General features: G+C 38.4%; 1 protein-coding gene across 4 annotated transcripts in view; it reads left to right on the top strand.

Moving 5' to 3' along the window:
* The first annotated feature begins 216 nt into the window (after positions 1-216).
* The window catches only part of LOC127630804 (inositol 1,4,5-trisphosphate receptor type 3-like), a 48,354-nt gene continuing 21,542 nt past the window's right edge, over positions 217-27,028 (top strand). For all 4 annotated transcript variants that reach the window (XM_052108596.1, XM_052108598.1, XM_052108597.1 and 1 more), the window contains exons 1-28: positions 217-544; positions 4,354-4,424; positions 6,908-7,029; positions 7,231-7,317; positions 12,455-12,613; positions 14,767-14,865; positions 15,137-15,220; positions 15,617-15,763; positions 15,986-16,081; positions 16,173-16,211; positions 16,380-16,519; positions 16,608-16,707; positions 18,314-18,474; positions 18,571-18,712; positions 18,796-18,957; positions 19,872-20,044; positions 21,061-21,180; positions 21,314-21,496; positions 22,044-22,295; positions 22,741-22,885; positions 23,003-23,150; positions 24,349-24,542; positions 24,635-24,755; positions 25,324-25,378; positions 25,483-25,648; positions 26,236-26,403; positions 26,552-26,629; positions 26,851-26,970. In XM_052108596.1, the coding sequence (XP_051964556.1) occupies positions 453-544; positions 4,354-4,424; positions 6,908-7,029; positions 7,231-7,317; positions 12,455-12,613; positions 14,767-14,865; positions 15,137-15,220; positions 15,617-15,763; positions 15,986-16,081; positions 16,173-16,211; positions 16,380-16,519; positions 16,608-16,707; positions 18,314-18,474; positions 18,571-18,712; positions 18,796-18,957; positions 19,872-20,044; positions 21,061-21,180; positions 21,314-21,496; positions 22,044-22,295; positions 22,741-22,885; positions 23,003-23,150; positions 24,349-24,542; positions 24,635-24,755; positions 25,324-25,378; positions 25,483-25,648; positions 26,236-26,403; positions 26,552-26,629; positions 26,851-26,970 (3,624 nt within the window). In that variant the 5' untranslated portion in view covers positions 217-452. The remainder of the gene's footprint in view (positions 545-4,353; positions 4,425-6,907; positions 7,030-7,230; positions 7,318-12,454; positions 12,614-14,766; positions 14,866-15,136; positions 15,221-15,616; positions 15,764-15,985; positions 16,082-16,172; positions 16,212-16,379; positions 16,520-16,607; positions 16,708-18,313; positions 18,475-18,570; positions 18,713-18,795; positions 18,958-19,871; positions 20,045-21,060; positions 21,181-21,313; positions 21,497-22,043; positions 22,296-22,740; positions 22,886-23,002; positions 23,151-24,348; positions 24,543-24,634; positions 24,756-25,323; positions 25,379-25,482; positions 25,649-26,235; positions 26,404-26,551; positions 26,630-26,850; positions 26,971-27,028) is intronic.

Below are 27,028 nucleotides of genomic sequence, written 5' to 3'. Positions count from 1 at the left end.
ACTTTAAAAAAGTAAAAAAAAAAAAAAAAAGTAAAAAAAAAATATATATCTTTAAGATTTCTTGAGCGTCTCTCACTTGTAGTTTGTGAACTGTCTCATCAGTATTCTTCCACGTGATGCCCTCCCCCACAGGCGTGTTTTGACTTGACAAAGTTGCGCGTGCTTCCTGGTTTGAAGCACTAAGATCTCAGGTATATCCAAGATCAACTCACTCCAAGATCAAGTCACATCTGCTACTCTCTGGCCACCGTTCCCGGCTGCACATTCAAGCAGTGATAAACTTTTGCAGTTATTTTGTCCTTTTGCGTGATTCCCACCTCTACCGGGATGTATTTATACTGTAACTGTGGGTGAAGCGCGCGCCTACACCCGCTTTATCAGGAAGAGTTGTCAAGAAAAGTGGACGGAGTTCTTAAGATCATATTGAAGCATCCAGACTTTAAATAGCGAGGATGTCTGATTCAGCGTCCAGTTTTTTGCATATAGGGGATATTGTATCTCTTTATGCAGAAGGAACTGTGAATGGTTTTATAAGCACACTCGGGTAAGTGACTTATTATTGATTTCACTGTCTTCCTGCCTTCACCCCAGACCATGCAGCAAACTTTCATTGTATGCAGGCGTAAACTACAGCTGTCACGTCTGTTGCTGTTTTACGACGGTGTTTTAGTTCCACGTAAAAAAAAATCTAACATTTCGAGAATAAAGTCATAATATTTCGAGAATAAAGTCATAACATTATGAGATTAAAGTTGTAATATTTCGAGAATTATGTCAATATTACGAGAATAAAGTCGTAATATTTTGAGAAATAGATGCTAAATTATGAGAATGAAGTTGTAATATTTTGAGATGAAAGTAAAAATTACAAGTTTAAAGTCACAGCGTTATGAAAACTCTCTGTTCATGAATGAGGTGTGCATTAGTTTAGGAATAAGTACAACTGTGGGCACCTGCCAAGTGAGACGTGAGATACAGGCTTGCTCTCAAGTGAAGTAAAAAATAACTGGAACTGCTGTGAATTATATAGGTCCATTTCAAGACATTGTGCAGATTCACTAAACAGTTGCGCAACTTTTGCATATGGTATTTCAATGCAAAACCTGTACTTTATTCATTAACCACCTGCTATCTATTTTAGCAGGCGCAATCAGCACTGATATTGCGCTGAGTCTTAAGTATTTAAAGGGCTCATTGTATAAATTGCGCTACATTCATGCGCAATTTAGATATTATTTTATATATATATATATATATATATATATATATATATAGCAGCACTATTACCGCAAATAAAAGTAGGCGGTAAAATACATTTTATTTAAAAGAGATGTTTGAGAACATTTTCAACTAATCATATAAGCAGTAATTCATCAAACACGGATCAAATGATGGAGAAGAGCGTTATAGCTTGGCATATAGCCTATCCCACTGTGTAGTGAAGCATACTTTTTCAGCATGTTTAAGAGATGATTTAGATGTCTGGATCACAGTGGACATGTACAGTCCAGACAGGGTTAAATTCAGTGGTTTGCAGATCCTAATAAAAAATGCATTTACTAGGCACAAGTAATTGTGACCCCTCAGTTATAGTATTGTTTTGTGAACAAAAACCAACAAAAAAGCAGACCATGTCTGGGTTTCCTAATAACATTGCAAATTAAGCGTTTACAATCATCTTAACTAATGTCACTTATTATTTGAAGATGGAGAAACAGCTGTTTCCCAAACACTCCACCCTTTTCTTTTTGTTTTTCTGTTTCAAAAGTGTCTTTTTCTTTGCAATTCTTCCCATAAGGCCTGCACCCCTGAGTCTTCTTTTTACTGTTGTACATGAAACTGGTGTTGAGCGGGTAGAATTCAATGAAGCTGGCTGCTGAGGACATGTGAGATGTAGCCTATCCAGATCCGCTGTGTAGTCAAGCACACTTTTTCGGCATGTTTAAGAGATGATTTGGCAGTCTATTGCATACTGTGGCAACTGAAAAACAAACACAGACAATGTTAAGCTTAATTTAACGAACCAAATAGCTTTCAACTGTGTTTGATATAATGGTAAGTGATTTTTCTTGTACCAAATTAGCAATTTAGCATGATTGCTCAAGGATAAGTTGTTGGAGAGATGGCGGCTGGAAATGGGGCCTGTCTAGATTTGATCAAAAATGACTTGTTTCTAATAGCGATGGTGCTGTTTTTTTACATCAGTAATATCCTGACTATACTTTGGTGAATTAAAGTACCGATTTCCTTCCAAAACCGCAGAAATATTTACATTATTCCAAACTTTTGGCCGCCAGTGTATGTAAATATGAGTAGATAATCTAGTTACAGTTATAGGCACTGTGCACTTGTAGCCTTCCCTTGAATAAATTAAATAACTTAAAAAAAAAAAAAGTGTGCTTGACTACATGGTGCATCTGGGTATATGCTAAGCTATAATGCTCTCCTTCATCTTTAAGTATTTGATGAATTACTGCTGATATGATGGGTTGAAAATATTCACAAACATCTATTTGAAATTTTTTTTTATTGTACTACTTTATAATACTTTTATTTGTGGTAATAGTTCGATCTAAATTGCGGCAGGCAATTTTTGTGAATGAAGCGCTATCTACAATAAGCTTAATTTACATAGAATGGAGGTGTGTTTGTGACTCGTTCAATGTTACTTTCCTCACGATTTATTCTCAAAAAATTTAATTATTCTCATAATTTTGACTTTATTCTCAAAATATTATGACTTTAATTTCATAATGCTATGACTTTTTGTTTTCTCGTAATTTTGACTTAATCTCAAAATATTATGACTTTATTCTCTAAATATTATTATATATTTTTTTACGTGGCACTAAAACGCTGTCATACTGTCTGACCTTTGATGTGTCTGGTGAGGTTCTGGTCTGCAAAGAACAGCAGCTGCACACAGGTGTTTGTAGCAGTGCAGTCACAGACTGGATTGTGAAGCCTGTTTGAATAAATACTCAGATGAGAATATTTAATGCTGAGAATTTTGATGTTGGCTATTGTAGGTGCTAGTTCCAGGAATAAATTATTAATTTTCAGCACTATTCCAAGATTGCAGGTTGTCAACAATAGCAATAACAGTTGTTTTTAAAATGTTATAAGCTACAACTGTTTGAATGATAAAGCTGCCCACTTATCCATTAGACAATTCACTCAAATAGTAAAAAACAACAACAACAACAAAAAAAAAACATTAGTTTAAAGGGATAGTTCACCCAAAAATTGTAATTCTCTTATAATTTACTCACCCTCATGCCATCCCCAGATGTTTATGACTTTCATTGTTCCGTAGAGCTCTGAAGGTCCATACAATGCAAGTTAACTGGGTCCAAAACTTTGAAGCTCTAAAAGCATATAAAGGGAGCATAAAAGTAATCTATACGACTCCAGTGGTTAAATACATATCTTCAGAAGTGATATAATAGGTGTTGGTGAGAAACAGATCAAGATTTAAATCCTTTTTTTTATACTATAAATCTCCACTTTCGAACAGCCCTCCTAAGTGCTTTTCTCTTCTAGGTGTTCTTCTTGTGATTTAGTCAATTCACAATTTGTGACACAATTTGAGTCCAGCAGAAGAAAAAAGCCATATACATCTGGGAGTATATTATGAGAGAATGTCCATTTTTGGGTGAGGGTATTCCTTCTCTTAAATAGAGATTTGAAGGTCGAATTGTCCTAAATTTACATGATTAAAATTGATTAATTGTTATAGAGAAACCTTGCTTAGTGCAATTTTTCACTGTATTGACATTTCAGCCATGAACTTATGGTTGTTTTAATGTCAGAAATACTACCACAGTTTGGGATACAAGCCAAGATACAAAAACAAAAAGAGGGAGACAGTCATCTTAAAAAGCAAAAGTTATTCTGGAAGATAAATATTTATGCGGCAAATAGTGCAGCTCTCAGAGCGTCCAGTGCTATTTCATTCATTCTGTTAGACAGGCTCACCAAGTGTCTTATTGAACTGGCTTGGCAGCCTATAAACCTATTTTAGCCAGTTTCTAAAAAAAACCACAATGACTGCTATAGTTAGTGGCTTGTTACCCTTAGGGTATTATCAAATAAGATTTCATATATGATATATTTAGACCTTGAAGGAACTTTGGCAGAACATTTAACCCCTAGATGATAAAATATTTAGTAGGATGTCCATCAGAAGTCAGTGGAAATTAGCACACGCACCCTTCAGGCCTGGACTGAATCTCTTTTTTAAAATTGTGATACAAATTGTTATTTGACCCCTGGTGCTGAAACGGCTCTCAGAGTCTTTTGAAGAATTATTTTATTGCGACACTCAAACAACTCTGTTTTTTACATTCAAAGGTTGGTAGATGACCGTTGTGTTGTGGAGCCAGCAAGTGGAGATCTGGACAACCCTCCCAAAAAATTCAGAGGTGCATCATACTTTTTAAAATTGTCTTTAACACAGCTTAAATGAATATTTCAGGTTAAATGCAAGTTAAACTCAATCGACAGCATTTGTGCATAATATTGATTACCACAAAAATGTATTCAAACTCATCATTCCTTTTTCTTTTAAGGGTATGTAACAATTTTCATGTAATATTCACCCTTTTTTGTCAATGTGTGAATGGCTTATAAAGTTTTTTTTAACGTTAAAAAATTTGCCCTTCCCGGACTTCCTAGGTTGCCTATTAAAGCCTGTAGACTGATTTTCATGTGAAGGGAGCGGGTTGCTTTTGCCGGGAAAATCCAAATGATGTGACGTTTATTCGCACTCCAGAGAGCCTTGACTCTAATAGCTTGACAGTAATAGCTTCTCTTCCACTATTCAACAGTGACAACAAACTTCAACACTATGTAATGTTATCTTAGAGATAGAATCCAGCAAACGTCCGGCTCCCAGCACAACACCGACTCCTACACAATCTCAGAGTAAGCCAAAAAAACAAAAACGTTTTTATCTACTAAATCCCGTCTGGTTAAGCGGGAACAATGTCGTAGTCGAGCTAAAACTAGAGTGAACATCGGCAGGGCATTTGATTCCTGGAGGGACCTTCGTTTGGTTTTGGGGATCAAAGCCGACCCAGAATTGGCGTTCTTCTTATTGGACTGGTAAGCTTACATAACTGCAAAGCATGTGAAATATAGTGCCACAAGGATTGATCTGTGTAATTTTAGCTAAACTACAATAACACATGAAATAAATGCTAGACAATGTTCAAGATAATACAAAAAGACCCAAGTGTAACTGTGGCAGCGGGGGCGTGGTCAAGTGTCCGTCCGGAGAGAGAGAGAGTGGTAAGGCCGCTTGCACCTGAGCTAAATTATGTCTAACACCTGTTTCTGATTACAGTGAACACGGCGAGAATGGGCTTAGCAATATAAATAATAGTTTAATGAAAACCTGAACCAAAAACACAAACATAAACACCGAGCAGCTGCATGTCATTCTCTCTCTCTCTAACCGTCGTCACCGGCCACCTTTATCCCTCGCGCGCCCCCATCAGGCTGATTGGGGACCGGGCGTGTGTTGTTCCGGCCCCCCCCTCCTCCGCTCTACAGTAACGTAACTTGGTTATACAGAAAATATATGTACAGTCTATTTTATATACAGCTACTGTCATCATCCACCAAATGTATCTAACTGCTGTTGATAAAGCTGGCTAGCTAGCTAACACTGACATAGACTATCATATAAATGCAGTCAATGTATCATGCAAAGAAGAGTGATTACTTCAAACTACAGTCTCGCATAGTCAGACCAATATCCACACTTTGTTTTAGCCCTGTTCCAGCATATATATATATAATATACAGTCTGGAGTAAAACAATAATAACTGTAATTTTAATTATGCTTCCTCATCTGTCAGCATGATGCCGATGAATCACGTTCTGTCTCTTTGTACGTTACGTCATTGTTTTGGTCGATGCTTGCTCGTGTCCCTATGGAGTGTGTGCATGAGCACGAGCAACAGGTAGCTGGCTGGAAGTGGATGGGGACAATTTTGAATGTTAAAATACTCACTCAAATGTATAAACACAAGACATAAATGATATGCATGTAAACATGATTTTAATGTGATAAAATCACTTACTAACCTTTTCTGTGTAAAGTTATAGCCAATTTTACAACTTCATTGCCATGACGATGTAATGTCAACAAACCCTAAAATTATTAAAAACAACAACAGAATAATTATTGCAAGTAGTTTTATAAGCTTCACATTTCTGCCTTTTAAACCCTCAAAAATTGGCCACATTCACTTCCATTGTAAGTGCCTCTCTGTAACCTCGATTTTTGTTTTTTTAAAGAAAAGGACAGGCAATTCAAAATTAAATTTTTGTGACAATCAACTTTATGCCACAAATGCTATCGACTGAGCATAACTTGTATTGAACCTGTGATATTCCTTTAATGTTATTTCATGATTAACTTTCCAGGCATAGACAAATTTGAAAAGTGGTATTTCAATGTATTATTGGAAGGCTGGTTTTTAGTCATGGCTGCAAGATAATGTTTACTTTAGTGTTGGTTATGAAGCTACTATTTACATTAGTCTTAGTGCTAACTGGGTCAGCGATGCAGCAAAATAACCTCAAACAATACACATCCAACCATCAAGCTGCATTATTGGGAAGAGGTATCGGAAATTAGTTGTATTTTCTCTTTATTAGAAATAAAGTAGTTTCAAAAGTTTATGATGTCTAGCACGGTTCTTCTTTTTCTGTTTCCCATGAAAGTCTGAAGCAAATTGTAAATATTCCACTTATTCCTTAAAACTTATTCACTTTAAAGTGGTGTAAGTTTTGTGCAAAGTGTTGTTTGGAGAATAAGTCATGATTACTCAAAACAGACACACTGGAAATTAATCTGACTGAGGTTGGTGTTCTCTGATGTTCTTTTTTATATAGACTGCCTCTTTAAGGTGTATCCCATGAACCGATATTCTGCCCAGAAACAGTTCTGGAATGCCAAACAGGCCAAACATGAGAAGGATAAGATTGGAGATATGGTGCTTCTTCAGAAATTACAAGTAAGAGACTATTTACAGTTCTGTTTACTTTAGATCATCAAACATTTTTTTAAATGATTAAATTGTGAATTGAAATAAATATGTAATCTGATCTATTGAATTAGTCTGCTGGTTCATGTTTCAGATGATGTCATATACAGCTCTATTAAGTTGCTTTCTGCTATTTGTTCATTCTTCATGATCTCTCTGCTTGTACCAAAGCATGCAGCTAACCTGGAACAGAAACAGAATGATTCTGAGAACAAAAAGGTCCACGGGGACATTGTAAAATATGGCAGTGTCATTCAGGTGAGAATCGCAGAATGAATTAAATTATGTATGTTAATGAGGTTCTGAGAGATTCAATGTTATCTAATGTCAGCATGATACTTCATCTGCTGGTCTTTTGTTTACATTTACATCTGTGTTTTTTATATATTTTACAAAAACATAGTGCCTTTAAAATAATTATTTCATTTAGTAATTAAAGTTTTAGCTAAAATTAATGGAATAGTAAAGCTTAAAGGAATATTTCACCCAAAAATGACAATTGTCTAATCATTTACTCACCCTCAGGCAATCTCAGATGTGTATGATTTTATTTCATCTGCTGAACACAAACACAGATTTTTAGAATATTTCAACTCTGTGAAATAGAACTTTAAAGCTCCACAAAGTACATAAATGCAGCATAAAATTAATCCATAAGTCTCCAGTGGTTAAATCCATGTGTGCAGATATTTTTTACTATCAATCTCCAAATTCACTTTCACATTCTAATTTAGTTTTTTGAATATTGATTCAATTTTTTTCTCACACACCCATCATATAGATTCTGAAGAAATGGATTGAACTACTGGAGTCATGGATTACTTTTATGATGCCTTTTATTTGCTTTTTGGAGCTTCAAAGTTCTGGCCACCATTCACATGCATTATTGTCACGTTCCCCTGTTGTCTGCCCTGTGTTCTGTGTCTCACCAGTCTATTGTTTAGAACTACATTTCCCACAATCCACCTGCCGTCATCACTGTCATTTTGTGTCATTGTTCACACCTGTTTATCATTTGGAAGGCTCAGAGCTCCGCCTCCCGAGCCTTCCAGAGCTCTGCCTCCCGAGCTTTCCAGAGCTCCGCCCTCCGAGCCTCACGAGCTTTCCAGAGCTCCGCCCTCCGAGCTTTCCAGAGCTCTGCCTCCCGAGCTACTCGAGCCTTCCAGGGCTCCGCCTCTTGAGCCTTCCAGAGCTCCGCCTTCTGAGCCTCCCGAGCCTTCCAGGGCTCCGCCTCTCGAGCCTTCCAGGGCTCCGCCTCTCGAGCCTTCCAGGGCTCCGCCTCTCGAGCCTTCCAGGGCTCCGCCTCTCAAGCCTTCCAGGGCTCCGCCTCTCAAGCCTTCCAGGGCTCCGCCTCTCAAGCCTTCCAGGGCTCCGCCTCTCAAGCCTCTCAAGCCTTTCAGGGCTCCGCCTCTCAAGCCTCTCGAGCCTTCCAGGGCTCCGCCTCTCGAGCTTCCCGAGCCTCCCAGGGCTCTGCCTCTCAAGCTTCTCGAGCCTTTCAGAACTCCGCCTCTCGAGCCTTCCAGGACTCGGCCCCTCAAGTCACTCGAGTCTTCTAGGGCTCCGCCCCTCAAGCCTCTCGAGCCTTCCAGGGCTCCACCTCCCAAGCCTCTCGAGCCTTCCAGGGCTCCGCCTCCAGAGCCTCTCGAGTCTTCCACGGCCCTTCTCCCCGAGCCTCCTACAGCTCCACCTCCAGAGCCTCCTACGGCTCCACCTCCAGAGCCTCCTACGGCTCTGCTCCCAGAGACTCCAGAGCTTCTTACGGCTCCGCCTCCCGAGCCTCCTACGGCTCCACCTCCCGGGCTCTCTAGGACTCCGCTCCTCAAGTCTCTCGAGCCTCCTACGGCTCCGCCTCCAGAGCCTCCTACGGCTCTACTCCCAAAGACTCCAGAGCCTTCTAGAGCTCCGCCCCTCGAGCCTCCTACGGCTCCGCCTCCCGAGCCTCCTACGGCTCTGCTCCCAGAGACTCCAGAGCTTCCTACGGCTCTGCCTCCCGAGCCTCCTACGGCTCCACCTCCCGGGCTCTCTAGGACTCCGATCCTCAAGTCTCTCGAGCCACCCAGGGCTCCGCCCCCAGAGCCTCCTACGGCTCTACTCCCAAAGACTCCAGAGCCATCTAGAGCTCCGCCCCTCGAGCCTCCTACGGCTCCGCCTCCGGAGCCTCCTATGGCTCTGCCCCCAGGGACTCCAGAGACTGCCAGGTCTTCACCTCTGAAACCTCTTACGGCGCCACCTTCCTCGGCTCCGCCTCCTGAGCTTCCAGAGCCTCCCTCAGCATCGTCTCCAGAGCCCCTCTCAGCTCCGCCCCCGGCCCCTGTCCTGTGGCCTCCTCCCAGGCCTCCTGACCCGGCCCCTGTCCTGTGGCCTCCTCCCAGGCCTCCTGACCCGGCCCCTATCCTGTGGCCTCCTCCCAGGGCCCCTGAACCAGTCCCTGTCCTGTGGCCTCCTCCCAGGTCCCCTGACCCAGTCCCTGTCCTGTGGCCTCCTCCCAGGCCTCCTGACCCGGCCCCTGTCCTGTGGCCTCCTCCCAGGGCCCCTGACCCTGTTCCTGACCTGTGGCCTCCTCCTAGACCTCCTGACCCGGCCCCTATCCTGTGGCCTCCTCCCAGGGCCCCTGACCCAGTTCCTGTCCTGTGGCCTCCTCCCAGGCCTCCTGACCCTGTTCCCGTCCTGTGGCCTCCTCCCAGGCCTCCTGACCCAGTCCCTGTCCTGTGGCCAGCTCCCAGGCCCCCTGAACCTGTCCTTGCCCTTTGTGCCCCCCAGGACTTCCTGCCTGCCTTCTGTGCCCCCTTGGACTTCCTGCCTGCCCTCTGTGCCCCCTTGGACTTCCTGCCTGCCCTTTGTGCCCCCCAGGACTTCCTGCCTGCCCACTGTGCCCCCTTGGACTTCCTGCCTGCCCTCTGTGCCCCCTTGGACTTCCTGTTTGCCCCTTGTGCTCCCTTGGTCTGTCTGTTTGCCCCCCTTCTCTCCTTGGATGATTTTTTTAGTTTTTTTTTTCTTGGAGTATTCCCTTTTTTTTTTTCTGAGGAGCGTCTGGAAGCCGCTCCTTTGAGGGGGGGCTATGTCACGTTCCCCTGTTGTCTGCCCTGTGTTCTGTGTCTCACCAGTCTATTGTTTAGAACTACATTTCCCACAATCCACCTGCCGTCATCACTGCCATTTTGTGTCATTGTTCACACCTGTTTATCATTTGTAATCATCCTGTCCTTGTGTATTTATACCCTGGTTCTTTGTTCTGTCTTTGTCAATCGTTGAATGTTGTTGTTAGCCTGGTGTGTGTTCCCTGCCCGAGTTTACAGTTTTTGTTTTCATCGTGTTCCTAGTTTTATGTTTATTTCCCCATTGAGGGTTTTCCTTTGTGTTTTATTGATTTGACTGTTTTAATAAAGTGAGCTTGCATTTAGATCCGCTCTCCTCGTCTGCTTCGCTGCCTCATTTGTAACAATTATATGTACCTACAGAGTTCTTCATCTAAAAATCTCTATTTTTGTTTTGCACAAGAAAAAAAGTCATATACATCTAGGATGGCTTAAAGTTGAGTAAATTATGATCTTTTTTTTATTTCTGGATGAACTATACCTTTAATTAAACAGCAATCTAGTTAATCTGACCTAAAGATAAAAATAATTTAAGCCCTTGTATTGAGGAGTAGAAATGTAAATCTCTTTCTAGAAACAAAAGATTAAGAGGTATCCTAGTTACCCAAAATAATCATGCATTTTTTTCAAGATTTACAAAAAGGTCGACAACCAACACAGTTACTCTGGATTCTGAGTTATTCTGTGACTCTAAGGTACAACTTAGTTATAAACAAAAGTTTATGCCAACCTGAAACAGCATGTGCAAACCATTTTGCTTCTGTATTGTGGAATATGGAGTGATATTCAACGGAATTAACAACATACATTTTTATTTAATGTAGACTTTAACAGAGAAAGTCAAAAAGCATATATTGAAACGCCATGCTTCCTTACTCCGTGACGTCAGTTACAGATAGTGATGCACACATTATAGGAAGCCAGGCCTTTTCTTGATACCATACAGTATTCTAAACTAAAAAAAGAGCATCCCATGCCCAGTAATTATTGTGGATTACAGTTTTTGCTTAGAACATGTTTATCTGGTTCCTTTCCACAGAGAGTTCTAGTTAGTGCACTGACAAAGAACACATTTGTTTTTAAAAATGCATTTTCCTGTTGCATCATGCATATATCAGAGTAATTATGAATTATTTACATATACACTCAATATACATTTTTGAGTTCATGCCAATTAAAAGAGCTACCAGACCAGTGCCTTGTGTAACACTCCGTTGAATGATTGCATTTAATTTCATGTGAGCACATGTAGGGTTTATCTGCAGGGACAAATAGTCCTCTAACCAAACCATAATCACATTTTGCACATTTCTCCGTCTCAGTGTGAACTTTTGTCATCACGTTATAACTTTGCATATAATGTGACAAGGCATATCTCTGAATTTAAACAAACCCACACAATCTTTTTGATGCATGACTTTGTGGTGGACCTTTTTTATTGCTGAAATAACACTCTAGACACCATTGAGGAATTGGTAAGTGGTTTAAAGTGATGGTTCGATTTAATGAAATTCAGCGCTCACACACTGCCTGAGGTGGCGCTATTCCCGAAATGTAGACAACACCGAAGCATGTTGTTATTAATTAACTCTTTGTACATGCAGTGTTTTGTTATAAAGCAATAAGCCACTAGTGATTTTATGTTGCAGTGAACTTTTAAGAGGTGTTCAGTTAAGAGGTGTTGTTCAGCACAATGCAAAGCAAACAGCCTTGAGTGGCTTATTGCTTTTATAAAATAATGGGAATAATGTGATATTAGACATAAACGTTCAGTTAATAATTCAATGTATAACTATTCTTCTGCCATATAATTTGATTCGCTTAATCATTTTAAAGCTGAAATGTGTAATTTGTTGTTTTGATGAAATTTGATATAAAAATGATTGGTCCTGTCCCAGTTTAATGTGTAGAGACAACTATAAGTAAGCTATTTGTAAGTTGATTTCCAAAAGTGTAAACACAGTAGCTCTTTGGTGCTATTAAAACATTGCACTATTTGTTTTAGCATCCGATCAGCCTAACATGACAGACTAATGGCAGACAGGATAAGTGTTTGGGAGCAAACCTGTTTGAAAGCAATCATTATATTTGTTCTTCTGTTTGGTGATGTTAGTGGTACACACTTCAGCTTCAACAGTTTTAATGGTTTGTAGCAAATTTGTGCATTAATATAGAATTCTATTGTTATTCTTTCCTAACTGTGCATATCAACTTGAACTGTCCATTTTATAATGGATAATCATTTAAATAAGTGTTTTGCAAAGTAGAAACAGTTCATCTATTTTGTATTCTGTTTTCAGCTCCTACACATGAAGAGTAACAAGTATTTGACAGTGAATAAACGTCTCCCGGCGTTGCTGGAGAAGAACGCTATGCGAGTAACTCTTGATGGGGCAGGCAACGAAGGCTCCTGGCTTTTTATCCAGCCATTCTGGAAGCTCAGAGCCAATGGGGACAATGTAATTAACATACGCAAGCATACAATACGTTTAACAGTAGGCACACTATATACACAAGCTTTATGGTTGAATCTCACAAAACATGCCAAGAACATGTCGGTGTCAAATTTCACCCCTAAATCAAATTTAAAAAATAAGAAATTATAATTTGCATAAAATAATTATGCCTATTTTCGAGGCCATTGAGAGTTTTTTTTATTTTTATATTATTTTAATGACAATCAAACATACTTCCCAAGAAAAATCTCTTTCTAATTACTGTAATGCAAAAAAATTATAATAAATAAATAGAATAAATAAAATAATATAATTACATAGTATTTAAATTGGCAAATGATATACGTTGAAGTATTTGTTTGTACTGCCTTCAATTTATGCACATTTTAATATAGAATAATTCTAAAAATATATACTGTGTATATTTTGTTTAAACATACTGTATAATTTTTGTATATATTTTGTAAAAGTTTTATACATTTAGTTTGCATTTCTTTTTTATATATATTTTTGTGAAAATACTGTATAGTTTTTGTATATAAACTGGCTGCCAAAAGTTTGGAATAATATACAGATTTTGCTCTTTATGGAAATAAATTGGTACTTTTATTCACCATAGTGACATTCAGCTGATCACAATGTATAGTCAGGAAATTAATAACATGAAAAATTACAATTTGAAAAAAAAATGTTCAGAACTACTTCAAAGAGTTCTCATCAAAAATCCTCCACGTGCAGCAATGACAGCTTTGCAGGTCCTTGGTATTCTAGCTGTCTGTTTGTCCAGATTTTACATTTCACCCCACACTTCCTGTAGCACTTGCCATAAATGTGGCTGTCTTGTCGGGCACTTCTCACACACCTTACAGTCTAAGTGATCCCACAAATGCTCAATGGGGTTCAGATCCATAACACTCTTTTCCAATTATCCGTTGTTCAATGTCTGTGTTTTTTTTAAAATTTTTTTGCCCACACTAACCTTTTCTTTTTCTGTTTCAAAAGTGTCTTTTTCTTTGCAATTCTTCCCATAAGGCCTGCAACCCTGAGTCTTCTCTTAACTGTTGTACATGAAACTGGTGTTGAGCGGGTAGAATTCAATGAAGCTGTCAGCTGAGGACATGTGAGGCGTTTATTTCTCAAACTAGAGACACTGATGTACTCATCCTCTTGTTTAGTTGTATATGGGCCTTCCACATCTCTTTCAGTCCTTGTTAGAGCCAGTTGTCCTTTATCTTTGAAGACTGTATTGTTCACCTTTGTATGAAGTCTTATTTTGTTTTTGGCAATTTCAAGCATTGTATATACTTCATTCCTCAAAACGGTGATTGACTGACGAGTTTCTAGAGAAAGCTGTTTCTTTCTTGCCATCTTTGACCTAATGTTGACCTTAAGACATGCTAGTCTATTGCATACTGTGGCAACTCAAAAACAAATGAACCAAATAGCTTTCAACTGTGTTTGATATAATGGCAAGTGATTTTCTAGTACCAAATTAGCAATTTAGCACGATTACTGTTGTTGTTGAGATGTCTGCTGGAAATGGGGCCTGTGTACTGTATCTTTGATAAAAAAAATATTTTTTCAAGTAGTGATGGTGCTGTTTTTTACATTAGTAATGTCCAGACTATACGTTGTGATCAGTTAAATGCCACTCTGGTGAATTAAAGTACCCTTCTCCTTCCAAATCAGCCGCCAGGTTATTTAGTAAAAAAATACCATTAGAATAATGAACTTCAAAAACACTTTTTTTTTTTTTTTCGTAAAAGCTGGGCATGTTATCGTGAGATTCACCTTATACCTATACACACCCACACATACATTTCTTCAAAGGCATATGTTTACCTGCACACCAATACACATATATACACACACACACATACATTTCTTCAAAGTCATATGTTTACCAGCACACCTATACACGTATAGACACGTGCTCTGGACACGCATGCAGAGCCACATACATTCTCATAAAGTTAGGTAAATGCATGCAAATGATCCTCATACACATTTAAAGCATGTTTACTGAGCTAATCCAAGTAAATGTTTGTAGATTGCTTCCCCCTTCTGTATTATGATAGTGATGTACATATTTGCTTTTGTGGCTGCAGCAGTCATGTGGAGCCCGTCATTTAAACACTGTATGTACACTGTTTCAGGTGGTAGTTGGAGATAAGGTGATCTTGAATCCTGTTAACGCTGGACAGCCTCTCCACGCTAGTAGTTATGAGATTCCCAATCACCCAGGATGTAAAGAGGTGGGCCTGCTCTAGAAGACATAATCAAAAGGGAGTAGAGTTCTAAATGAATGTGGATTGTGGGTGATTATGAGGGGTCCAACAGCCTATTTATTCATGGATTAAAGGATTAAAGGATTAGTTAACCCCAAGATAAAAATTCTGTCATCATTTACTCAACCCTCATATTGGTCTAAACCCGTATCACATTCTTTTCAACTTACTAATAAGCTGCGATAAATGCTGGATGTACGTCAGTGTTCTTTTTATAATGTAACACTGCCCTCTACAGATCAACTCAGTGAATAGCAACACCAGCTGGAAGATCAGCCTGTTTATGATGTTCAGTGATCACAAAGATGAAGTTCTTAAGGGAGTAAGTGCAACTGCCCTGTAGAAGTTTCTATGTTGATGTCAACTCAATCTTATGTAAAATTCCATAATAACACTAATGATGATACAAGCTAAATGATGCCTTAATTTTGCTTACTTGCTTTTATTATTATATATTTTTTTTATAAATGTCCACACATTCACAAATGTGGGGCTGGTAACTCTTATGTGTACACTTTAGACCTAACCTATACCAAAGCAATAGAGTAAAGTAAAAACGTAAATGTGGGACAGACTAAATGCTAAGAAATTGACAAATTCATTATTTTACTCTTGTTGATAATATAACTGTGCAAAAGTTTCACAAGTGGACAAACTTTTGAAACCCACTGTTTGGTGATGTCATGGATGACCCATTTTGTATGACATCCTTGTGTAGGGAGATGTGGTGAGGCTTTTCCATGCAGAACAGGAGAAGTTTCTTACCTGTGATGAGTACAAGTCTAAACTGCATGTATTCTTGCGCACAACTCTACGCCAGTCTGCTACTTCAGCCACCAGCTCCAATGCTTTATGGGAAGTGGAGGTAAGAACAGCCTCTACATAGATCTGTGAGCTGAGCTGCAGTTAATGGTAGAATTTGGTTTTGGAAGTGTTGGTTAATTCTCAAAAATACCAAAAATTATCCAAATAAAATGTTAATAAAATTGAGCAGTTTTATTTTTTTGCGCATTTTGTTTATTAATTATTGTTTATTATGTTATTTAATCTATTATGTGATGATGGATTGCTTGCTTGTGATTTGTAGGTGGTGCATCATGATCCCTGTCGAGGGGGAGCAGGCCATTGGAACAGCCTCTACAGATTCAAACACTTGGCCACTGGCAACTATCTTGCTGCCGAGGTAGTACTCTCCATATAATTACAGAAATGTGCTATAATAATCAAAAATGTATGGATATAAAAATGTCCTCATGTTTTTCTTTGTGTGACAGGAGAATCCAGGGTATAAAGAAAACATCAGTGAAATAGACGTAGGTTAAAAATTGTTACAGTATATGATGCATATTAAACTTAAGATTTCATTTCAGTAAAAAGCCAAGAACGCTGTTTTCTCACTGCAAGACTTTGCAGAAAAAGTCTTATATTTATGTGTGGCCCTGTCTCTCTGAGAGTGTCTCTGAATGGTGCTTTTTTAATAGTTGGATAGTAGCCGCATCAAGCGAATCCTCGGTGAGAGGATCGAGTATAAACTGGTTGCAGTGCCTCATGGGAATGATATTGCCTCTCTGTTTGAGCTGGACCCCACCACACTACAGAAGAACGATTCATTTGTGCCGAGGTATTAATTATGCGCTTCTCATTCTCTTTCATGCGCTGTTATGTGATGAGCTTCTCTTGATTTAAACTCCTGCCTTTATTGCCAACAGAAATTCCTACGTTCGATTCCGTCACCTGTGCACAAACACTTGGATCCAAAGCACCAACCTTCCCATTGACATTGATGAGGAGAGACCCGTTCGATTAATGGTGAAAAACTATTTTGACCTATTTGTCCAATCATTGTAATACCAGCTTCTGTCAAACATTTGGTTATTTCATTTATATTTTGGAAATGTTGACTTATTATCTTAAATATTTAATTTTGGCTTTATTTATTATAAATTATAATATTTATAATATATTATAAATACAGCATAGTTTTTGGTACGAGAACCAAATATTGTAACTTTGTCAAGACAATTAAAGCAAACAAAATAAAGAAGAAACCATTTAAAACCAATTGTTCCATCCATTGTCTAATGGGAAAATCAGTCTTGACCTTTCACCTTCTGACTTTCCTGAAGTTATGCAGCTTTAAATAGTTTTTTTTGTACGTATTTGAATCCAATATGATGTAAAAATATTTCACATTTTCTCAATTTTAGCCCCTTGCACCAAACTGTTCTCTAGCTTCCCCACCTGTTTCAGTGGGTACTGCATCTTTCCCGCAAATTGCATGCAACGGGATTTGTACACGCATGCACATGTACACACACAACCACACACAGAAAGAGTATTTTTAACAGTTTTGAACAGGCTATATGTTGTAAATACATTTACTAACATGATTTTACAAAAGGGTACACAAATGTATTTCTATGGACGTGCAAAGTTTGCCCATTTTTACTGCTGGAAAAGGCAATAGAGATTATTTTGTGAAATAGACGCATACTAAAATTGCAACTCTAAAATTACACTGTTGATTTTCTGCAAGCAGAATAAATAAAACAATTTTTGTAATATAGTTGGTATAATACAAAATGCCTGATGTGATTAAAATAATAAACATAAATGTAGACATCCTTTGCCAGTGTTTGCTAAATTTTAAAACTTTTTAAATTCTTTAAAATTATATCAGTTCATTAATATTCAGAATGTAGTCAATGAAACAGATTTTCTTTAAGGGAGGTCTTTAATGGTATTTTACAGTAATCAAGAATTTCTACATTTTGAATGGTTTTCAATATGGGTCAAAACCGTCCTGAAGGATAAAATGAGGGTGCAGTTTCCTAAGACTTAAATTATTTGTGTTTTATCTCAGATTATTCATTCCAACTATTTATTTATAGTTTGTTTTTATACTTTTTGATGCATTTTCTAAGATGGACTCTTTTCACATCTTGAGGTGATGCATTTCTGCCATAATCTTAGCAGGGTAAATCTAGCATATTTACTTTTTACTTTCAATGTATTTGTTTATTATTTAATGTACATTTACATTACTTTGTCTTATTACTCTGGAATTGAAAAAAAAATAAACAGTTAACACTACTACGATGGGATTTCAAATACAGCTGCAGGGGTAGTAACCATACGTTTGGGATCTTATTTTTCCCCATTTTAGAAAGTCATGGAGTTTATGTTTTTCTTTTGCTGTTGGAGCAAATGGGAAATGGAAAATCGTTAAATTTGCTGTGGCTTCCCTTTTGCCTCTATTGACATTCATCTCGCTATAGTTTAGAAATGTGAAAATGTTCCATTGTGCATAATATGATCGTATTTATATACTGTAGTAGAAGCCTTTATGAAAAGTTTAGTGTTGAGCCCTAGTGCTGAGTTTCACTTTCTATATCTTCTCCTCCACCTACTGTAGTTGGGCACGTGCCCCACAAAAGAGGACAAGGAAGCTTTTGCCATTGTCTCTGTGCCGGTCATGGAGATAAGAGACTTAGACTTTGCAAATGATGCCAGCCTGATGTTGAGCACTGTGGTCGACAAGTTCAACGATGGTTTCCCCAGTCCTAATTATAGAAGGTAATGTAGAGTTGAGAAGACACACCCACAGTGTCCTTTAACGAATATTTAAAGTCAACATGCTTTCACAGCTTTGAGTTGTCTCTCGATGCACAGGAATGCCATTAAACTGCTGGAAGATGTGGTTTTCTTTGTTGTGGACCAATTGAATAATGGCCAGCCTGCCCTGGAGGTGATGATGAACAAGCCCAACCGAGAGAGACAGAAGCTCATGAGAGAACAGAACATTCTCAAACAGGTCTGATTTTTAACAATCAACAAAGACTCAGGGTTTCCCAATAATGTAATCCACATACCCTTGATATCTCATTATCTTTTTAGATATTTGGGATCATTAAGGCCCCATTTAAAGAGAGGGGGACGGAGCCTCCTCTGCTGAGGTTGGAAGAGCTGTCTGATCAGAAGAACGCTCCCTATCAGTACATGCTCCGATTATGCTACAGGGTGCTTCGGCACTCGCAGGAAGACTACCGTAAGAATCAGGTACTCCGGACCATGTCAGATACAGCCAGACAAAAGTTTAGACACACTTATGTTTCCTATGATCTAAAAAAAAAAAAAACTTTGTTCAAAATGCTTAAGTTTGAATGCTAGAAATTAATTTTAAAGACAAAAATAAAGAAAGAATTAACAAATACATTACTTTACAAAACGCACCATTTAATTTAAATTTAGAAATGTTTTTAAAATGGATGCGTTGGATAGTGAAGGAAATGCTGTCACAAGTACCCAGCAGCATACATTGGAACTCCTTCAATACTGTTTACATGGATATAGGGGTTCCTCAAAAAGATGTTTGTGAGAAAGCATGCCCAGAGTGTTCAGAGCTGTAAACTAGGCAAAGGGTGACTACTTTGAAGATGCTAAAATGTAAGATGGTTTTGATTTGTTTTCAATTTGTGGACTCAATGTAATTACCACACTTCTATTTGTGATATTTCATAGCCTCTATGACTTTACTATTATTATCAAATGTGGATATTAGTAATAATAATAATGAACTAGATGGGTAAAGTTGGGTAAAGACAAACTTTGATGTTGGCTTCAAAAAGCCTGACCTGAAAGTTTTAGATAGATAGAGAAGGACAAGCGAGAGAGTATTTGAATTTGATATATGTAGAATAACTGCATGTTGGCCTTGTCAATTGAACATAACATCTAGTTATGTCCAAATCTTTGACTGGCAGTGTAGTAACACAGATTCTCAAGAGTCAAGAATCATTGAGAATGCATTTTCAGACTGAAAATATTGTAAGACATTGATGTGCGAATGTGATGACATTCAACTTTCTGGCACACTGGAAGAGCTACAGGAAAGCATTAAAGGATAGATGAAGCTGAACAATCCATCTGTTGTTTTACGTGTCATTCCCATCCCCCTTTCTCCTGTCTTAAAGGAGCACATAGCCAAACAGTTTGGAATGATGCAGTCTCAGATTGGCTATGATATTCTGGCTGAGGACACCATCACAGCCCTTCTTCACAACAACCGCAAGCTACTGGAGAAACACATCACCAAGACTGAAGTGGAGACCTTCGTTATCCTCGTGCGGAGGAACAGGGAGCCCAGGTCAGTCAACCTATGCCATTAACCAACACTGTGAGGAATTGGCCATTACTGTCATGGAAATAAACCCTGATTGCTCCAGCAGTGCAATGTGTTGGATTTACTTTTACAATGTATGTAGCATTTTTTGCATCATGCTTTTTAAGTTAATCCAACCTATGGTCATTTTAGGTCAGCATAACTAGAAAACCTTTGTTAGATATTTACAAATGGATCAGTTCTTTCAAATGTATTTGCTTAAAAACTTATGTCACACAAATACGATTTAACAACTAATAGCACGTTGTTTCAAATTAACTTTTATCTAAAGTTTCTAACTGAGGTCAGTCATTAAACTTTATTCCCAAAGAAGTGCAGATGAAGCTGCTCTTCATCTATGCACATGCACAGGGATAAAATAACATGGATTGAACTGGATCCAACTTCACCAAAGGGAACACTGATCACTAATGGTAACTTTACATAAAACAACAAATTACAGTAAAACAACATCAATAATATTAAAAAGAGCTAAAATCTATATGAATTCTGAACAACTAAATAAATACCCCAATAAATTCCTTTTGACCATACAAATGTACTTAAAATATTTAAGCACAAGGGCTTATGGGTATACCCCACAACCATAGTTCGGTACTTGATTGTTTGAGTTAGTAGTACTTAAAATCTTGTTTTGTTTGTCTTATGTGTTCTCAGTTATTAAAAGGATAGTTCACCCTAAAATGAATCATTGGTCATAATTTTCCCAACCATATAGTGTTTGAAACCTGTATGAATTGTGTGGAAAATAAAGGTTCAGTGAAAGTGAACTGAGGCTAACATTTTAACCTTAACCTAACATCTTTTGAGTTTGACAGAAGACAATTTTGAAAGTTTGAAATTACATGAGGGTGAGAGAATGATTTTTGGATGAACTATCCCTTTAAGCATTGTAGATGACAACATGGTATCCAATATGACATTTCCTAATCTGATTGTCTGTTAATGCTGTTCCATGCAGTTTGTGCTTTGTTTTCTAGGTTTCTGGACTATCTTTCAGACCTCTGTGTGTCCAATAATGTTGCGATTGCAGTGACTCAAGAGCTGATCTGTAAGTGTGTGCTGGACACCAAGAACCAGGATATTCTCATGAAAACAGAGTGAGTTGACACAAGTGTACAATAATTGTGATGATATACCTGAGCAACGAAGAGGTTGTTAATCTGCTTGTGTGCTTATGTGTATGTCTGTATTGTGTTGTGTGCTTTTGTGTGTGTGTGTGTGTTTATGAAGACGGCGAGCCCCTAAAGAGGTTCAGCACACCTCTGATTACCTGGAAGAGTTTGGAGATGATGATGAAGTTTGGCTGATCTGGTCGGAGAAGGCAAACGAGACACATGAGAAGAGCATTCGGCAGCTTGCTCAAGAGTCCCGTCAAGGGAATGTGCATGATGAAAATGTGCTAATGTATTACAGGTAGGTTACTGGAAAAGAGAAATAACAAAGAACTTCTATATAATTACTATTAGAACTTATTACATAGCTCTCTGGAATACTTGATTCTGATTGATCACAGCATTGAGCTTTACATGTTTTATGTAATGTTTATTTTATGCTAATGATCAACTGGCTTTACACAATCCTTTAAGGCTAAAGTATACTTCAGTTGTCCGCATTGGTCATCCCTCCATGCACCCTTATGCGTGACACAAATTTTGTCATTAGCACAGATTGCGCGTGGCGGTCCATTCACCCGCCGTTGACTACTTAAATAGTATTGAAAAGCAGTTTAAGTGTGCTTGTGTCGAATGCGTTCGTGCTGTTTGCAGTCAGAATAGTTTACTTTGAAAGGCAACGCAGTCGACCAGGCATGATCCGATCTGGAGCACACAAAAGTGAAGGATACCTGGGCCTTTACATGTTATTGCTGGACAGTGCCAGCAGTTAACAAGACTTTGAAAAAGTTGTAAAAATGTAAACATGTTATCCTCTGCTCACGGACTTTTGCTTTTTTTTTTCCTAGGTACCAGCTCAAGCTGTTTGCACGAATGTGTTTTGATCGGCAGTATCTGGCCATAGATGAGATCTCAAAGCAGCTGGATGTGGAGCTCCTCTCTCTCTGTATGATGGATGAGAGTCTCCCCTTTGATCTGCGGGCGTCTTTCTGTAGACTTATGCTACATGCGCACGTTGACCGTGACCCTCAGGAACTTGTGACACCCATCAAGTTTGCTCGCTTGTGGACAGATATCCCCACCTCTATCAGCATCAAAGAGTGCGTTCACATACCCACACCTTCAGCAATAACATTTCTGTTGCATTTTCTTTGGTTACTCAGCTATGTGTGTCAAGCTTATCAGACATTTTTAAACATGTTTAAAAAGTTTCTGTTTAACATAAAACTAAAATTCCTTATTAAATTTGAAATTTTACTTAATCTGTTCTCGCTGTGTAGATAGACTTGCTGCTTAAATGGCGCTAAAAATAAACAAATAAATAAATAACTCCGCTATGTTTGTAAAGAGATTTTGCATATGTAAAGTGCCTTGTAGTATAAACACAGATTACTTTCTTCTATGGAACACAAAAGGAGATGTTAGGCCGAATGTGAGGGACTGACAGCCTCAGTCACCATTCACTATTATTGAGTGGAAGAAAAGAGAACTTCAACATTCTTCAAATTTCTATTTATAATCATGGTATTTATAATTTTTTTCTAGTTATGATTCTCACATGGACTATTCAAGAGACAATAAAAAGAACAAGTTTGCCAGTACGATGGCTTTTATGGAGGAGTACCTCAACAATGTTCTCAATGATGACCTGCCTTTTGCCAATGAGGAGAAAAACAAGCTAACATATGAGGTAAGTATTGCTATTAAAATGAAATCACAAGACAGCATACCTTGTTTACACTAACATTCCTTAATTACAGTATTGCTGTATATATTTTTAAGGTGCTTTGTTTACCTTGTTTGTTAGGTGGTGAGCTTGGCAAGGCACCTCATCTACTTTGGGTTCTACAGTTTTTTTGAGCTCCTGAGATTGACTCGCACGCTCTTGGGAATCATAGACTGCACTCCGAACCCTGCAGCCATCAATGCCACGTTTAGCAGTGATGATGGCAGTGGTTAGTATTTGAGAAGAAGTACTTAATTCATACAATATTTCATGCAGCTCAGATTTACAGTGGCCCCAAAAAGAATTCTGACACTTAAGATCTGAACGTCTGAATGCCATTACAATAGATATTGACAAAGTGGCATTTATGTTAAATATAGAACATGCCACACACACAAACCTATTTTATTTTATTTTATTTAGGTTTTTTATGATTAAAAATGTAATAATGTTCAAATACTGATGAACTACATATGGGGTTTCTGTGCAAGGACACTTTTGGGATTTTGAAGGGGAACTGACTTCATATATCCATTAAAAATCACCTGTTGGTTGAAAGTAATTTGAAAAATTGGCTCAGTAGAGTAAGTTAATTCCGAGAAATTCTCTTGATTTATTTGTTTGCAGATGACACTTGCTAGATTTAGTTGTTAATACAATGAAATTCACTCATTTTTAAATGTGACTTAAGTGTCGAAATATATTTTTTGGGGCCTCTCAATATTAGAGGTCGACTGAAAGTGGATTTTGCTGTAACCAATAGCTAAAGTGGTGGTATATACCAATAATCAATTAATTGACTGATAGTTTTAAAAAATAGTGAACTGGTGACTGATCTTTATTATGTATTAACCAAGTTAAGCTTTTTATAGCCTGTATATTCACCAGAAGAAGGCTTTTGTTTATATACAATATATTTCACCAAATGAAGTTTAATGAGAAATAAGCTTTATTATTATTCACAAGATATCAAGTTGGAGACCCGATATACTGTATGTCCTGACGGGTGCTTGTTTCCATATAAGGTAGTTGCATTTTTCATTGCATGCCCTTGCTTCAATTTGAACACTTGATTATCTATTCAAAATGATAAAATATGCATTTTTAGTGAGGATAAAAACTGCAGAACCAAGTCGTTCTAATTGTAAAATCCTTCAGCTCCAACCACAGTGGAACACGGAAGAATAATAAACAAATAAAAAAATATTAGCAATATCATCTGTATTTTTGACAATAACCGATAGTTCTAAAAAGCTACTATCTGCACAGATTAATCTGTAAAACCGATTTATCAGTCTACATCTACTGTATATATTAATCATTTATGTTGGATCCACGAAGACAGAGCTAAACCAGCTAGAATTCCATTGTTAATGTTCCAGAATGTCCAGTAAAATGGATCTTTCATCTTGTATCATATTTCCAAGGTAAAAATGTCAGGCGCTCCATCCATGGCATGGGACAGATGATGTCCACCATGGTGCTGAGCAGAAAGCAGTCCATTTTTGCTGGCCCTGGTCGCCCTGGCGCTCAAGACAGCCAGGCTGGCAGTAAAGACAGCATTGACACGCAGGACATCACTGTCATGGACACCAAACTGAAGATCCTGGAGATATTACAGGTAGGTACGGCGATAGATGAAGATGTTTATGAGGAAACTGCTTTGTGCTATCATAGTTGGAAACATCTGAAACAACTTCCAGTTTTCCTTAGTTCATCCTCAGTGTACGGCTGGACTATCGACTGTCCTTCCTACTCTCCGTCTTCAAGAAGGAGTTTGTGGAGGTCTATCCTATGGGTGATGCAGATGCAACACATTGCACGGAGAATGAGGGTAATTATTGTTCAGATAAACGCACAGCATGATGCTGTTGTGATTCCTCGAACTTGAGTGGTAATCATATAGCAGCATATAGCAACAGAGTTTCCACATTCATATATAAAACAGTTTTCATTAGGCTATGTAAAGGCTGATATTAGTGGAGACCTCTCATGTAAGTATACATGATTTAAAAACAAATTCAGAAGTAATGCTCATTTGTTGTTTAAAACTTTGTTTATTGAGGGAAAATGAATCATAATATCCTATTCCCAATTGGGAATTACATTACATTTACATTTATGCATTTGGCAGACGATTTTATCCAAAGTGACTTACAGAGCCCTTGTTACAGGGACAATACCCCCGGAGCAACCTGGAGTTAAGTGCCTTGCTCAAGGACACAATAGTGGTGGCTGTGGGGATCGAACTAGCGACCTTCTGATTAACAGTTTACCAGTTATGTGGTTTTGACCACTATACCACCACCACTTCTCATTGAGAATTCCCAATGAATGATTGAACTTCCTACTCTATTTGTTTATTTTCTTCTTAATTCTTTATGTATTATTACATTCAACAGCTTCCATCAACCTCCAACAAATTGGAGAGCAGGCAGAGGCCATGTTTGGAATCGGGTATGCTAAATGGCAATTTATTCAACTTATTTTTTTTCCAGTATGGGTCATTAGGATTTTATTGACCGTTTTTGACCTTATTGACCTTTTCTCTTACCCTGAAGTAAAGGGAACAGCATTCTGGAGGTAGATGACGAGGGCGGGCGTATGTTTCTGCGTGTTCTGATCCACCTCATCATGCACAACTACCCTCCGTTGGTATCTGGAGCTTTGCAGTTGCTCTTCAAACATTTTAGTCAAAGACAAGAAGTCCTTCATACCTTTAAACAGGTAGAATGTACAGCCCACAGAAACAAACACAAACAGGCTTGAACAGGGAAAAAGAGTGCCCAGACAAGCACATTCTCAGATTTGCTAAATATTTTATCCCAAGCCAATAGTGAAAACTGATAATCAACAGCTTGTTGTGGCTGAGAACTGATAATAACAAAGTAGCTGCTTAGAATATGGATTTTACAATGCATAGAGTTGATCTGACCAACTGTTAACAGCTGCTTTTAATTGGCTGACAAATTAGAAGTGCTTGGTTTCATCATTCATGAAATATGATCATAATAATCGTAATAAGAATCTGTAAAACCACCATACAGATCGGATAGTCATTTGTCATGTGTTATACTCATGGAACAAACCATAGCAAGTATTTGCACTCACATGTAAGGGGGCTTTCACACAGGATGTGTCCTTAATTTAAAAACAGGGTTCTTGCATGAAAAAACAAACCAATTTTTTGTGCCACAAAAGTCAAAGGCACTCTTTCTGGTGGTCTAATGCAATCACACTGGTACATCAGGACATCTTGTATCTCTCTTTAGAGACATTTTCTGTTCTGTTTTTTTTTTCTTCTCTTCTCTCAGGTCCAGCTCCTCATTTCATCTCAGGATGTGGACAACTACAAACACATAAAGCGTGATCTGGATCTTCTGCGCACCATGGTGGAAAAGTCAGAGCTTTGGGTCATTAAGAAAAGCAGCTCTGAGGGAGATGGAAAGAAAGACAAGAAGGACAAAAAAGAGCCTGCAGAGGTGTGGCATGCACTGGGGAATGTGGGGCATCTCTGCACTGTCCCGTAGATAACTTCAGGACTGTACTGCAACCTGTAGCTTTATGTCATTGTGAATAACAGAATAAATGGGTGAAAAAAGGCTCATTTCGGTTTTCTTTCTTTTGCAGCCGCCTCCAGAGGAGGACACAGTCACTAAGAAACAGAATATGGAAAAGAGCAATGAAAGCTACCAGAACGTCAAAGAGGTTCATATTGTGTTCACTTATCTGACTGTGCTTATACAGTGGGGTCCAAAAGGTTTAGGCCACATTGAAAATGTTTATTTAAACCTGAAAGCTGCATTTCACTGGTCTCAGACTTTTGGGCCCCACTGTATGGTTTGGATGACAGACATAAATTCTTCAGAAATATAGAAACCAGTGTTTCTATACCAATGTGTTTGTAAACCAATCTTTCTAAACCCTAGATCTTAGAGCGGTTGAATAAAATGTGCAGTTCAGGTGTATTTAAGAAGCAACAAAGGCTATTGAAGAATATGGGTGCCCACAAAGTGATGCTGGATCTATTGCAGATAACCTACGATCGGGTTTGTGATATTTTTGAAGTAACAAAGATGAGATCTGTACTAGACATGAAGCAGTGCT

Source organism: Xyrauchen texanus, chromosome 37 (assembly GCF_025860055.1).
Source record: "Xyrauchen texanus isolate HMW12.3.18 chromosome 37, RBS_HiC_50CHRs, whole genome shotgun sequence".
Lineage (NCBI taxonomy): Eukaryota > Metazoa > Chordata > Actinopteri > Cypriniformes > Catostomidae > Xyrauchen > Xyrauchen texanus.
The sequence above is the reverse complement of the archived record's forward strand: the minus strand, read 5'-3'. Positions and strand labels throughout refer to the sequence as shown.